General features: G+C 43.1%; 1 protein-coding gene across 6 annotated transcripts in view; it reads left to right on the top strand.

The window, feature by feature from the left end:
• LOC134352884 (sodium/hydrogen exchanger 2-like) overlaps window positions 1–14,701 on the top strand; it is a 426,743-nt gene that overhangs the window by 67,965 nt on the left and 344,077 nt on the right. For 4 of the 6 annotated variants that reach the window (XM_063060448.1, XM_063060451.1, XM_063060454.1 and 1 more), the window contains exon 2: window positions 10,227–10,690. In XM_063060448.1, coding sequence (XP_062916518.1) covers window positions 10,227–10,690 — 464 coding nt within the window. Of the gene's footprint in view, window positions 1–4,620; window positions 5,006–7,869; window positions 7,957–10,226; window positions 10,691–14,701 lie in introns of those variants that run through there. The other 2 variants (XM_063060453.1, XM_063060449.1) reach the window with 2 other exon arrangements.

Raw genomic sequence — 14,701 nt, forward strand, 5'->3', positions numbered from 1 at the left:
GTCATTGGTCTCTTGGTGGCCTCTCTTATTAGTCCCCTTCTTGCATGGTCACTCAGTTTTTGAGGATAGCCTACTCCTGGCACATTTACAGATGTGCCATATTCTTTCCATTTCTTGATGATTGACTTAAAAGGGATATTCAGTGACATGGAAATTTTCTTTTATCCATCTCTTGACTTGTGTTTTTTAATAACCTTTTCACGAATTTGCTTGGAGTATTCGTTTGTCTTCACGGTGTAGTTTTTGCCAGGATACTGACTCACCAGCAGTTGGACCTTTCGAATACAGGTGGATTTTTACTACAGTTAATTGAAACACATTGACTGTACACTAGTAATCTCTATTTGACTAATTATGTGACTTCTAAAAGCAATTGTCTGCATGATTTGGTGTGTCATATTCAAAGGGATGAATACTTATGCAATCAATTATTTTGTGTTTTGTAACAATACATGAAAACTTCCAGTGGGTGGGGTGGGGGGAGTGGTGAATACTTTTTACAGGCACTGTATATTTTGAAATTATCTGTATGTAGAACTAACCTCTTCCTTGTATCTCAGCATGGGTGACAAAAATAAGCCAATCTGAATATCCTATTTCCAAAACGCTTTCAATAATTTATAATGAAAATAATTATTGAACCATTAACAAATACTATTAGTTCAAATCCAAAAAAAAATTCAAAACTTAAGTAATAAATAGATAAAATAATCCTTTGTCTTTAATCTCCTGAACAAGAGTTCTGATGGGGAAATTCCTAGTCGTAAAATGAAAGTGAAACCTGGCACTGCTGAAGTAAACTCGGGAAGCCTGGTGATTTGAGGAACTGGCAGCACTAAAGTTCTATGACACTGATCTCTTACCATTTTTCACACTCATGTCAGGCTACTTGTGTCAAATGAGAATGCCAAAATGCCCTCGGATTTTATGATTAAAGGAACAAAGTAACCCATATGAGATTATGGAATCTGATAAGAAATCTTTTTTAAGAACGTTTGTCCTAATTAAACAATAGTGTTTGTAAGCCTCTTATAGAAACATATAAAATTATGAAAGGGATAGATAAGATAGAGGCAGGAAAGTTGTTTCCACTGGTAGATGAAACTGGAACTAGGGGGCATAGTCTGAAGATTCGGGGGAGTAGATTTAGGATGGAGATGAGGAGGAACTGCTTTTCCCAGAGTGGTGAATCTGTGCAATTCTCTGCCCAATGAAGCAGAGGAGGCTACCTCAGTATATATATCCAAGACAAGGTTGGGTAGATTTTTGCATAGTAGGGGAATTCAGGGTTATGGGGAAAGGGCAGGTAGGTGGAGATGAGTCCATGGCCAGATCAGTCATGATCTTATTGAGTGGCAGAGCAGGCTCACCGGGCCAGATGGCCGACTCCTGTTTCTATTTTGTATGTTTGTTTGTGTATGTGAGCTACAGAGAAGGGAATGGACATTGCGGGAAGTAAGAATCTGGATGGGTTACTGACAGTACAGCATGGATTTCTCTGTTCAAGATTAGGCCATTGAAATCAGTGAATAAGTGAATCAAGTTGATAGTCACTCCATCTTCCACATTTGGTAACTCACACCACCTGGCTGTGCTTCTCCTGCCTGTGTACAGAGAGAGACTGAAGAGCACGGCATTGCCCTAGAGGGCTATACCAGGAGCCGAGGAGTGAATTCAGGATTGCTTTGAGTCAGTGGACTGGAACATGTTGAAAGATTCATCAGTGGGCCAAACTAAATATGCCACAGTCACAAACTTCGTAAGGGCATGCATGAATAAATGTGTAACCATAAAAAACATTCTGACTTTTCTCCAACCAGAAGTTCTCGATACAACTGGAGATGAATAATCTGATGAGGGCTAGACTTGTGTGTTTGGGGCTGGTGACCTAGTTACATATAAGAAGTCCTGGAATGTTTTCTGGAAGGCCATTGTGAGTGCAAAGAGACAATTTTGAACTAAAATTGGATCAGAGATGGATATTTACAGTTGTGGCAGGGCTCGCACAGTATAACTTCTCACAAGGCAAGATCAGTTAGCATAAGTGACAGCACCCATCAGTCCTGGGTGAGCTCAATGCTTTTTATGCATACTTAGATAGAGGGAACAACGACACACCTACACATTTTAGAGGACCCTGTAATTTCATTCTCTGAGGTTGATGTTTGAGCATTCTTTAAGAGGGTGTCAGGTCCGGACAGTTACCTGACCAATTGACTGGAATATTAGTGGACATATACAACCTCTCACTTTTGTGGTCCAGGGTTTCCACGTGCTTCAAAAAGGTAGCTATCAGTGCCCAAGGAGAGCATGGTGAACTACCCTGATGACTACTGTCTGTTAGTACGTACTCCACTGTAATGAAGTGTTTTGAGAGGGTTTTTTATGGTGCAAGTTAACTCCTCCCTCTGAGATAATCTGAATGCACTCTGGTTTGCCTACCACCAAAGCAAGTCAAAGGCAGATGCGACTTCTCTGACTCTTCCCTCCGCTCTGGACCATTTCGACAACAGGAACTCATACATCAAGCTACTGAACATTGACGATGGCTCAGTGTTCAGCACAATCATCCCATCCAAACTCATCAGCAAGCATCAGGGCCACACGCCTTAGCTTCTGCTGCATACACACATGATTGTATACTTATTAACAGTTCCAATGCCATCGTAAAATTCATCAACAACATTACTGTAGTTGGACGAATCACAGGTTGGTCGTGAGTCAGCGTACTCGACTGAGATGGGACACCTGGTTGAATGGTGCTGCAAAACTAAAGTGCTGTTGTTGACTTCAGGAATCTACATTGTATGACTGGTAGTGGAGAGAGTCATCAGCTTTAAACACCTGAGTATGAACATATCGGGTGAAATATCCTAAGCCCAGCATATGGGTGCGGTCATGGGGAAACACAGCAGTGTCTTTATTTTCTTAGCAGGTTGAGGAAGTCCAGCTTGTCATCAAGCACTCTAATAATCTTTGACTAGTGTACTTTTGATGGTTCCATTGTGGTCTAGTATGGCTGTTCAAATGTACAGGGACGCGAGAAGCTGCAGAGAGTACTGCACTCTGCCCAATATCACACTATGCAAAAGGCACATAGAAGACAGAACATAGAAATCTACAGCACAATGTTGTGCCGACCATGTAACCTACTCTACAAACTGCCTAGAATTTCCCTACCGCATAGCCCTCTATTTTTCTAAGCTCCACGTACCTATCTTAAAGGCTCTTAAAATACCCTATTGTATCCATTTCCCCCACTGCCACTGGCAGTGCATTCCACACACCTACCACTCACTGTGTGAAAAACTTTACCCTGACATCCCCTCAGTACCAATTTCCAAGCACCTTAAAACTGTGCTCCCTTATGTTAACCATTTCAACCCTGGCAAAAAGCCTCTGACTATCCACACGATCAATGCCTCTCATCATCTTATACACCTCTATCAGGTCACCTCTCATCCTCCATCGCACCAAGGACAAAAAGCCAAGTTCACTCAACCTATTCTCATAAGGCATGCTCCCCAATCCAGGCAACATCCTTGTAAATCTCTGCACTCTCTCTATAGTATCCACATCCTCCCTGTAGTGAGGTGACCAGAACTGAACACTGTACTCCAAACGGGGTCCAACTAATTAACATGTAATAAAGAATTGTAAAGCAAAGATGCTTTAAAAAATGATGAAATGAAATTTTTCTAAATATCAAAAAGATTACAATAAAGAGCAGTAAAGAGTAAAAATCTAAATCATATCAATACTTGATCCAATCACCCTTTGCCTTTAAAGCTGCATCAGTTCTCTTCAGTACACCGTCATGCAGTTGTATAAGAAAATCAGCTGGTAGGTTATTCCAAGCATCTTGGAGAACTTGCCACAGTTCTTCTTCAGACTTTGGCTGTCTTGCTTGCTTCTGTCTCTCCAGGTAACCGCAGGCAGCCTCTGATGTTGAGATCAGGGCTCTGTGGAGGCCAGAACATCTGTTGTGGAGCTCCTTGTTCTTATTTATAACCCTGGCCATGTGTTTGAGGCCATTGTCCTGCTGCAGATTGAAGCTGAGACCGATCAGACGCCTCCCTGATGGTACCGTGTGATGGACAAGAATCTGCTTATACTTCTGAGCATTGAGCACTCAATTAATTATGACGAGATTACCAACTCCATTTGCAGACATGCAGCCCTAAAATGCAGAGAACCTCCGCCATGCTTCACTGTTGGCTGCAGACGCTCATTCATGTAGTACTCTTCAGCTATTCTGTCTCCTGTTTAAGCCAAAAATGACCAATTTTGACTCATCGGTACAGAACACTTTCTGCCATTGTTCAGCACCTCAGTCCTTGTGAGTCTGTTGGCTTTGTTTCCATTTCGAAGGAATGGCTTTTTGGCAGCATCTCTTCCATAAAAACCACCTCTGATAAAACTTTTCTGGACTATAGAGGGGTGTACTTGGGTTCCAGTGGTTTCTGTGAGCTCAGAGTTGATAGTAGTGCTGTACTTCGTCTAATTTAGAAGGCTTTTCAGTTTGATATATCTTTTGTCTGTTGCACTCAGTTTCCATGGCTGACCACTGCATTTCTTGTCCTCAACCATTCCTGTTTCTCTGTGCTTCTTCAGAAGAGCTTAGACAGCACATCTTGAAACTCCTGCCTGCTGTGAAATTTCTGCTTGGGAGACCTTGCTGATGAAGGATGACCATTTTGTGCCCTGTTACCATGGTTACTCTTGCCATGGTGTCAGAATAAATGATATGAAGGTTATACTGTCACATCTGCCACAATCTCACCTTTTAGTTTGGTTGTCCTTCACCCAGTTTGATTCCTTCTACATCCGTTTTCTGTTTCAGTTGATCAGTTTAGTTCATGAGAAGGCCTTGGCGAGCAGGATTAAGGAAATCCCCAAGGCATTCTACAAGTATGTGAAGAGCAAGAGGATAAGACGTGAAAGAATAGGATCGATCAAGTGTGACAGTGGGAAAGTGTGTATGGAACCGAAAGAAATAGCAGAGGTAATTAATGAATACTTTACTTCAGTATTCACTATGGAAAAGGATCTTGGTGAATGTAGTGATGACTTGCAGCAGACTGAAAAGCTTGAGCATGTAGATATTAAGAAAGAGGATGTGCTGGAGCTTTTGGAAAGCATCAAGTTGGATAAGTTGCCGGGACCTGATGAGATGTACCCCAGGCTACTGTGGAAGGCGAGGGAGGAGATTGCTGAGCCTCTGCCAATGATCTTTGCATCATCAATGGGGATGGGAGAGGTTCCGGAGGATTGGAGGGTTGCAGATGTTGTTCCTTTATTGAAGAAAGGGAGTAGAGATAGCCCAGGAAATTATAGACCAGTGTTTCTTACCTCAGTGATTGTAAGTTGATGGAGAAGATCCTGAGAGGCAGGATTTATGAACATTTGGAGAGGTATAATATAATTAGGAATAGTCAGCATGGCTTTGTCAAGGGCAGGTTGTGCCTTACGAGCCTGATTGAATTTTTAGAGGATGTGACTAAACACATTGATGAAGGAAGAGCAGTAGATGTAGTGTATATGGATTTCAGCAAGGCATTGGATAAGGTACCCCATGCAAGGCTTACTGAGAAAGTAAGGCATGGGATCTGAGGGGACATTGCTTTGTGGATCCAGAACTGGCTTGCCCACAGAAGGCAAAGAGTGATTGTAGACGGGTCATATTCTGCATGGAGGTCAGTCACCAGTGGAGTGCCTCAGGGATCTGTTCTGGGACCCTTACTCTTTGTGATTTTTATAAATGACCTGGATGAGGAAGTGGAGGGATGGGTTAGTAAGTTTGCTGATGACACAAAGGTTGGGGATGTTGTGGATAGTGCGGAAGGCCGTCAAAGTTTACAGCGGGACATTGATAGGATGCAAAACTGGGTTGAGAAGTGGCAGATGGAGTTCAACCTGGATAAGTGTGAAGTGTTTCATTTTGGTAGGTCAAATATGATGGCACAATATAGTTTTAATAGTAAGACTCTTGGCAGTGTGGAGGATTAGAGGAATCTTGGGGTCCGAGTCCATAGGAATCTCAAAGCAGCTGCGCAGGTTGACTCTGTGGTTAAGAAGGCATATGGTGTATTGGCTTTCATCAATCGTGGAATTGAATTTAGGAGCCAAGAGGTAATGTTGCAGCATTATAGGACCCTGGTCAGACCCCACTTGGAGTATTGTGCTCAGTTCTGGTCGCCTCACTACAGGAAGGATGTAGAAGCCATAGAAAGGGTGCAGAGGAGATTTACAAGGATGCTTAAAAACGCAAACAACAGGAATTCTGCAGATGCTGGAAATTCAAGCAACACACATAAAAGTTGCTGCTGAAAGCAGCAGGCCAGGCAGCATCTCTAGGAAGAGGTACAGTCGACGTTTCAGGCCGAGACCCTTCGTCAGGACTAACTGAAGGAAGAGTGAGTAAGCAAACTTACTCACTCTTCCTTCAGTTAGTCCTGACGAAGGGTCTCGGCCTGAAACGTCGACTGCACCTCTTCCTAGAGATGCTGCCTGGCCTGCTGCATTCACCAGCAACTTTCATGTGTGTTACAAGGATGTTGCCTGGATTGGGGAGCATGCCTTTTGAGAATAGTTTGAGTGAACTCGACCTTTTCTCCTTGGTGTGACGGAGGATGAGAGGTGACCTGACAGAGGTGTATAAGATGATGAGAGGCATTGATCGTGTGGATAGTCAGAGGCTTTTACCCAGGACTGAAATGGTTGCCACAAGAGGACACAGGTTTAAGGTGCTGGGGAGTAGGTACAGAGGAGATGTCAGGGGTAAGTTTTTTACTCTGAGAGTGGTGAGTGCGTGGAACGGGCTGCCGGCAACAGTGGCGGAGGCGGATGGGGTGTTTTAAGAGACTTTTAGATAGGTACATGGAGCTTAGAAAAATAGATGGCTATGGGTAACCCTAGTAATTTCTAAGGTAGGGACATGTTCGGCACAACTTTGTGAGATGAAGGGCCTGTATTGTGCTCTAGGCTTTCTATGTTTCTATGTTTCTATGTTCATTCAACTCATTATGTCATTGATCATTTAGCACATTTGTTATCTTTGTTTAATCATGCACTGGGCTAGATACCTACAAAATAATCAAGCTTTTATTTGAAAAATGGTCTATTACTTAATATGTTACTTTCTTTAACAAAATACAAATATTTCTCTGTAATATTTAATTTTTTGCAAAATGAATGTTTGGAAATCCAAATTTGCTCTTTTCTACTGCCACACTAATGCAGAAGACAAAAAAAAACTAAAGCAAAATTTATATAAAAAATCTAGGGTGCCTAAGACTTGCACACCATGGCTAACTCCTTCTGTACCACTGGTAGTACCTGCAGAAAGTGCAGTTTCAAAAAGGCGATATCCATAGTCAAAGATGACCAGCACACAGGCCATGCCAGCTATTCACAGTGACCGTCAGACAGGAGGTGCAGAAGCTTGAAGTACAACACCAGCAGGTTCAAGACACCAACTTTCCTTCAATCAATCAGTTCTTGAACTGACAAGCAAATCCCTAATCGCTACAATTATGATGACGCTGATTACTTTGCACTAAAATGTCTCTTTGCTCTAATTATGTTCTTTCTTACAAAATGTATGTACAATTGATGTTAATTTTCATGTGAACGTGACTGTAATGCTGTTGCAAGTTTTTCCACTGCACCTATGCATTAATGCCATAGTGACATGACCCTTGACTTTGAATATTAAATGCTCCTATTGTTGGATAATTTAAAGAATTATTTTAATAAACAAAAAGTCATATCGATAACCAGAAAGAAAACTTCCAACCAACTCCCATGTTTCTCAGATTTTCCCAGGTCACCTTGCTCCCCTTTTGATCTTTGACCAACCTTCTTGGGCTGATGGACAGACTCTGCATTGAAGATGTATGGGCTGTAGCTGGCTGTGAGGAATGGCCATGGACAGTTCTAGGGATGGAGAGGCTGGTTGGTAACTGCAGCATTTTCGGTTAATGGGATGTACCATCAGTTTGATGACCATGAGGGGTAGATGAGAGAATGGCCTGAAAGACATTGGTGGGAACAGAATTGCTGCTATTTTGAGAGAGGGCAGAAATCCAAGTTCCACTGTCCCATTGGGAGTACTGGGCAAAACGCCAGCGCAGAATGGGACAAACATAGATATGATATTCAACATTGGGAGGGGTAGATGCACAGCAACTACCATTCTGTTAATTTTATGATAACTTCTGTTAGTCATAGTCATACTTTATTGATCCCGGGGGAAATTGGTTTTCGTTACAGTTGCTCCATAAATAATAAATAGTAATAGAACCATAAATAGTTAAATAGTAATATGTAAATTATGCCAGTAAATTATGAAATAAGTCCAGGACCAGCCTATTGGCTCAGGGTGTCTGACCCTCCAAGGGAAGAGTTGTAAAGTTTGATGGCCACAGGCAGGATTGACTTCCTATGACGCTCAGTGCTGCATCTCGGTGGAATGAGTCTCTGGCTGAATGTACTCCTGTGCCCACCCAGTACATTATGTAGTGGACGAGAGACATTGACCAAGATGGCATGCAACTTAGACAGTATCCTCTTTTCAGATACCACCGTCAGAGAGTCCAGTTCCATCCGCACAACATCACTGGCCTTACGAATGAGTGCTGATTCTGTTGCTATCTGCCACCCTCAGCCTGCTGCCCCAGCACACATAAGTTAGATATATATATCTAACTTAAATATAACTTCTGTTACAGAAGTTTATAAAATGACGAGAGGCAGGGATAGTGTAGGTAGACAGAGGCATCTTCTGGTCAAGATGGTGCCAAATTGTGATGTTCTTCAATGTTATGGCTCAGAATTAGTTGTTTTTCAGATGTTCTCCAAGTCCCAGATTGGAGATCAGTACAGGTGAGAGTTATGACAACTGATAACTCCCCCATACCATTGAGATCAGAGGTACTTGTGGGTCTGGAAGTTGAGGCCCAACGGTCAAACTCATGGTCAACAAGTCCCAGAATCGTGGCCCAAAGATCCATACCATGACTGGAGAGGTATCATTATAGCCACAATATGGATCAGTTAGAAATTTGGCCAGAGAAGTTGCAGATGGGGTTTAATCTGGACAGGTGTGAAGAGTTGCATTTTGGGAGGTCAAATGGCAGAGGTCTTTAAGAAGATTAATGTATTGATGTTCTGAGTGGAAGTCCCTGGAAGTGGCAAAAGAAGTACAATTGTGGCGTGCTTGCTTTCATCGACCATTGAGTATAAAAGTTTACAATTCATGTCGCAGTTGTATAAAACTTTGGAAAGGACGCATTTCGAGCTTTGTGTGTCATTTTAGTAAGCACACTTTTTGGAAAGACTTGGAACATTTGGAGAGGGTTTAGAAGTAGTACACTAGATTGTTGCCTGGATTAGAGAATATTGGCTGTAAGGAGAGGTTGGATAAACCTAGATAGTTTCTCTGAAGTGTCGGAGACAGAGGGGAAACTTAATAAAAGTATATAAAATTATGCAAAGCACAGAGTCTTTTTTCCAGTTGTAGAAATGTTAAATATAAGATTTAAGAAATATAGCTTTAAGAAGAGAGTTTAAAAGAGTTGTGCAAGTCAAGTCACACAAAGAGTGATTAGCTGCCTGGTTCTGCCAGAGGAGGTTGCAGAAACAGATGAAACAGCAACAGTTAAGAAACATTTAGACAGATACACACATAGGCAGGGAATGGAAAGATATAAAGCATGGACAAGCAGGTGGGACCAATTTAAGTTGAAATCATGGTTGGACAGATGTGGTGTCTCAAAGGCCTGTTCCTGTGTAGGTCACTTCTGTGTAAGCTGCTGTCATGCTTTGCCTCCTTGCCTGTTACTGGTACTTTCAACAACACTCCTAACTGTCAGAACATTTGGATGAGGATTTGGTGGAACTGTAGTTCACAGCTCCAGTTATCACCTTTGGAGCTCCTCTGTGTGGAGTGTGCATGTTCTCCCTGTAACCGTTTAGCTTTCCGATTTCCTCCCACATCCCCAAGAAATTGTGCGATTAATTGAATACTGTAAGTTACTTCTATTGATTAGGTGGTCAAATTGGGCTGGGAATGGAGATGACAGGAAAATAATGAGAAAATAAAACAGTAAACATAAATGATTGCATTCTAGTTTGGTGTATTCACAGCCCATTCTGTACTGATTGACTCCATAATATATCTATGTTTATGATATCTAATTCTTTTATTTTAATATCCTATTCAGGATTTCACCTCTACATCAAGCTGCCCTCAGTCGTGCCTGAAAGCTGCCTGCTGATAATTGTGGGCCTGATAATGGGAGGGATAATGTATGGAGTAAATGAAAGGTCAGCACCTGTCATGAGCACGGACACCTTCTTCCTTTACCTGCTGCCACCCATCGTACTAGACGCAGGCTATTTTATGCCAAGTCGGCCTTTCTTTGAGAACATTGGAACAATCCTTTGGTATGCGGTTGTGGGGACCATATGGAACGCTTTTGGAGTTGGCTTGTCCCTCTACGGGATTTGTCAGATTGAATCATTTGGCCTGAAGGATATCTCCCTTCTCTACAACCTGTTGTTTGGAAGCTTGATCGCGGCCGTGGACCCAGTGGCCGTCCTGTCTGTGTTTGAAGAGATTCACGTAAATGAGCAGCTACACATCCTGGTTTTTGGTGAATCACTGCTCAATGATGCTATCACAGTGGTAAGTAATCCCTTTTAGTGCCTGCTTTGCAGGACGAAGTTCATGATTACAGAAAACAAGAAGATAATGTGATGGGTGCTGATAGATAAGTATCTCCATTCTCAGAGGATGGAGACATATTCCAGCTGGGTAGTCTACTACTGGCCACATGAGCATTGTATTCTCCAACTTCCAGGAACTTCTGTCCCTCAGTCCCTTTACTCTCTCATTCTGATCTACCCAGTTCTTCCTACACTCATTCCATCCTTCATTCCTACACTCATTCCATCCCCATTCCTACACTCAATCAGTCCCCATTCTGACACTCATTCCATCCCCATCCCTACACTCATTCCATTCCCATTCCTGCACTCATTCTATTCCCCATCCCTACACTCATTCCATCCCCATTCCTAAACTTTCCATCTCCCATTCCTACACTCATTCCATTCCAAATTCCTACACTCATTCAATCCCCATTCCTACACTCATTCCATCTCCCATTCTTACACTCATTCTATCCTCCATTCCTACACTCATTCCATCCCCATTCCTACCCTCATTCCATCCCCATTCCTACACTCATTCCATTCCCAATACTTACACTCACTCCATCCCCATTCCTACACTCATTCCATCCCCTATTCCTACACTCATTCCATTCCCAATTCCTACATTCGTTCCATCCCCATTCCTACACTCAATCAATCCCCATTCCTACACTCAATCAGTCCCCATTCCAACACTCATTCCATCCCCATTCCTACACTCATTCCATCCCCCATTCCTACACTCATTCCATCCCCCATTCCTACACTCATTCCTACACCCATTTGCCTTCCATCTCCCTCACTTGATTCCATGTTCCTCCTTACTTTACTTCCCTGTCAGATTTCATAATTTGCAGTTTTTTGTCTCCTCTTTTCATCTCCCTATCTCTCTCTCTCCTTTCTCGATCTGGCTATCATCCCGCCCCCCCCATCAAATCGATCCACTTACAGTTTCACTTGTTAGGTCTTGTTGTGCTCCTTCCCCTTACCACTCTATACTGCCATCTCCCCTCCCCCCTCTATCTTTCACGCCAGATAAATCATCTTAGCCCCAAATTCTGAAAGTCTATTTCCCTCCACAGATCCTGCCAGCATCTTGTTTATTGCTTTATTCCAGATAAAACTGATCGATGTTCTAGAATCACACTTTTTTATATGGCAATATGGGTGCATATTTTGGGACATCTATCAATTTTGGTACCAGAGTAGATCAGAGCACTTTCAATTGAATCTATTATTGGAAGGTATTGGAGATAAACATTTTGCTGGAAGCGGCTCTTCAAAGGATGGAAATAGAAAGAACATGAACCAGAGGAATTTATGTAGAACTCAGAAATATCCCATCACAAACAAAATTGAACAATTTCATCTATAGAAGCATCAGGAAGGTTGACTTAAAGGTTAATTAGGGAGGCAGGGAAGAAAGGTAGAGAGGTCAAGGATGATGATAGCCATTGCTTCATTTAAATGCGCACACTGATGTGGAGTGCTTTGCTTGTGATGGACTGGGTGATATCTACCACTTTCTGTAGCCTTTTCCATTCCTTGGCAATGGCATTTCCATACCAGACCGTGACGTCACCCGTTGGGAAATTCTACAGACCTAACCTAACGTTATTTACCTCGTTTGCCCCATTTCCTTCTAAACCTTTCCTGTCCATGATTCTCTCCAAATGACTTCCAAATATTTACTTATACCAATCATTAGGTCAGCTCATTCCATATACCTAACATCTTCTGTGTGAAACATTTGCACGTCAGGCACCCTTCAAACCTTCCAGCATAAACCGATCCCCTCTTGTTTTAAAATCCTCTTCCTTGGGAAAAAGACTGTGACCAATGGATGGAAGGTTTGAGTAAAAGCTTTGACATCAGAAAACCTGCCACAATCTTCCCATTGACCTCTACAAGTAGAAGCAACTCCTGAAGGTATCATCAGCTAATAACCCAGCCAGGTAAATTAGTGAACCCTTTGAAGAACATTGAGAGGGTTCCCTTCACTCTGTTCAATCACTATGGCAGGGCAGTGTTTTGAAAACTGTTGTCCAAAATCTCAATACCGGCATCAAACTAGTGTTGCGTATTAAGGTCTGCGTGCATTGACACCAAGAGCAATTCACCACCAAATTGTATCATATACTGCAGATGTCATTCTGGATCTCTGAAATACTATTAAAAAGGGTGCTAATAATGCCTGCTCCCATTGAGAAGTTAGCTGTCCTACCTCTTCTGGAGCATTGCTACAAGTACCTTACTGTGACAGTCAGTAGTTTTATGTATGAAGTGAAAAAAGAATGTTAGACTTCAAACCTTTCCCTCCCTAACACCAGCCTGTGATCTTGCTCATGCAACGTTTAAACATCTTTTCAGATAACTGAATATTACCATGATTACGTTCCAGATCCAAGTTTTGTGGACCTGGAGATGACAGGCATGTGTTGAAGGCTATCTTCTACACGTCCCTTTCTCGAATAGACGCCAGGTTGTAAGCCCTGTGCAGATCTGTCTGCATGCTGAGGCAAGCGGGGATAAAGGGTACCAGTTCTTCACTGTGATGTTGTTGAGGGGCCAATAATCAATGCAGGGACGGAGCTTGCCATCCTTCTTGGTCAGAGAAAGGAAGCCCACCCCCAATGGTGAAGTTGACAATGGATAAACCCTAAGGTCAAGTCCCCCTCAATGTATTCCTCTCTAGTCCCCATTTCGGTATGAGAGAGGACAAAGAGCTGGTCATGGGGAGGACTAGTACTGGGCAAGGAGAGGTCAATGGTGCAGTCGCATGGCAGATGTGGAGGCAGGGAGATGGCCTTCTTACTGACCACCTCAGGAACACAGGTCCATACTAGTAGTTGACACTCAAGGCGATTTGAAGACAGGGGCTTGTGCTGGACCCAAAAAGGTAGACAGGCATGCTGGTCCCCACTTTTGGATCACCATTAAGGACTAATCAATCCATTGGTTGTGTTGAGATAACCAGGGGAGACCAGGCACAAGTTAGAGGGGCTCTGTGGAAACGTGGATTTTGCTGGTGCCCAGACCTGACCTACCAGGCCTTAACATCGATACTTCCTCTCAGCTGCAGATTTGGAACTGTCCACTCTTGAGACAGAGATGTCCATGAGGTTCCTGGCTGCTCTGGAGTCAATAAATGTCTGAAGCTCATGGCTCAGGAACCACCACAACCTGGAAGCTAGGAATGTTATGCAATTAGGGGATGATGCTTGCAGGAAGAACCAATCCATCAGAACACCCTGCTGAGGGGTCTGCTCTTTTACTGGGCTCTTGGGACATGGACCGGAAGTATCCTGGATTGCCACAATAGAGACAGGAACTTGTTCTCCTGCACTCATCTCGCTCCACTGGAGGTAGGTGCAAGGGCCCCATCTGTTCAGGCTACTTTGCGGACTGTGTACCAGGTAGTGCGGTAGAGGGTGCAGACAAATGGTGATCTAAGTAGCTCAGCGATTCTTTCTTTGCTCCACTCAGTCGCCCGGTTGTCAATTCAAATGTCCAGATTAATCAGGTCATCCAAGCTGTCCTGCTTGTCACGCACTGCAAACTCATGCCGGGTCCCAGTGGTAAATCTCTGCTGGAAGGCACTCTCTTGTTCCACCACAAATGTGTGGAACTTTATGCATAGTGCCTCATTGTCCCACTACCTTGGAGCTGACCCAAGAGTCAGTGGGCAGCTTCCTGACCTCATACTGGAAGATCAAAACTCTCTTGAACTCGGTAACAAATTGCTGAAATGACTGGGTCTCAGAGTGTTTATTGCACTGCCTGAACTGCAACACAGCTTCAACTCACTTTAACTTCTCTCGTATCCGCCCAATCAATGTCAGGGCCAAAGTCAACTGCTCTTTCTCTTCTGGGTCCATTTTCTTTGGTCGAGACTTGCGGACAGGAATGCACTGTTATGTCAAGTGCCAAGATGGAGAGACACTGAAGCCAATCACTGAAGTTAACTTCTAATAGGAACTGC

Source organism: Mobula hypostoma, chromosome 10 (assembly GCF_963921235.1).
Source record: "Mobula hypostoma chromosome 10, sMobHyp1.1, whole genome shotgun sequence".
Taxonomy (NCBI): Eukaryota; Metazoa; Chordata; class Chondrichthyes; order Myliobatiformes; family Myliobatidae; genus Mobula; species Mobula hypostoma.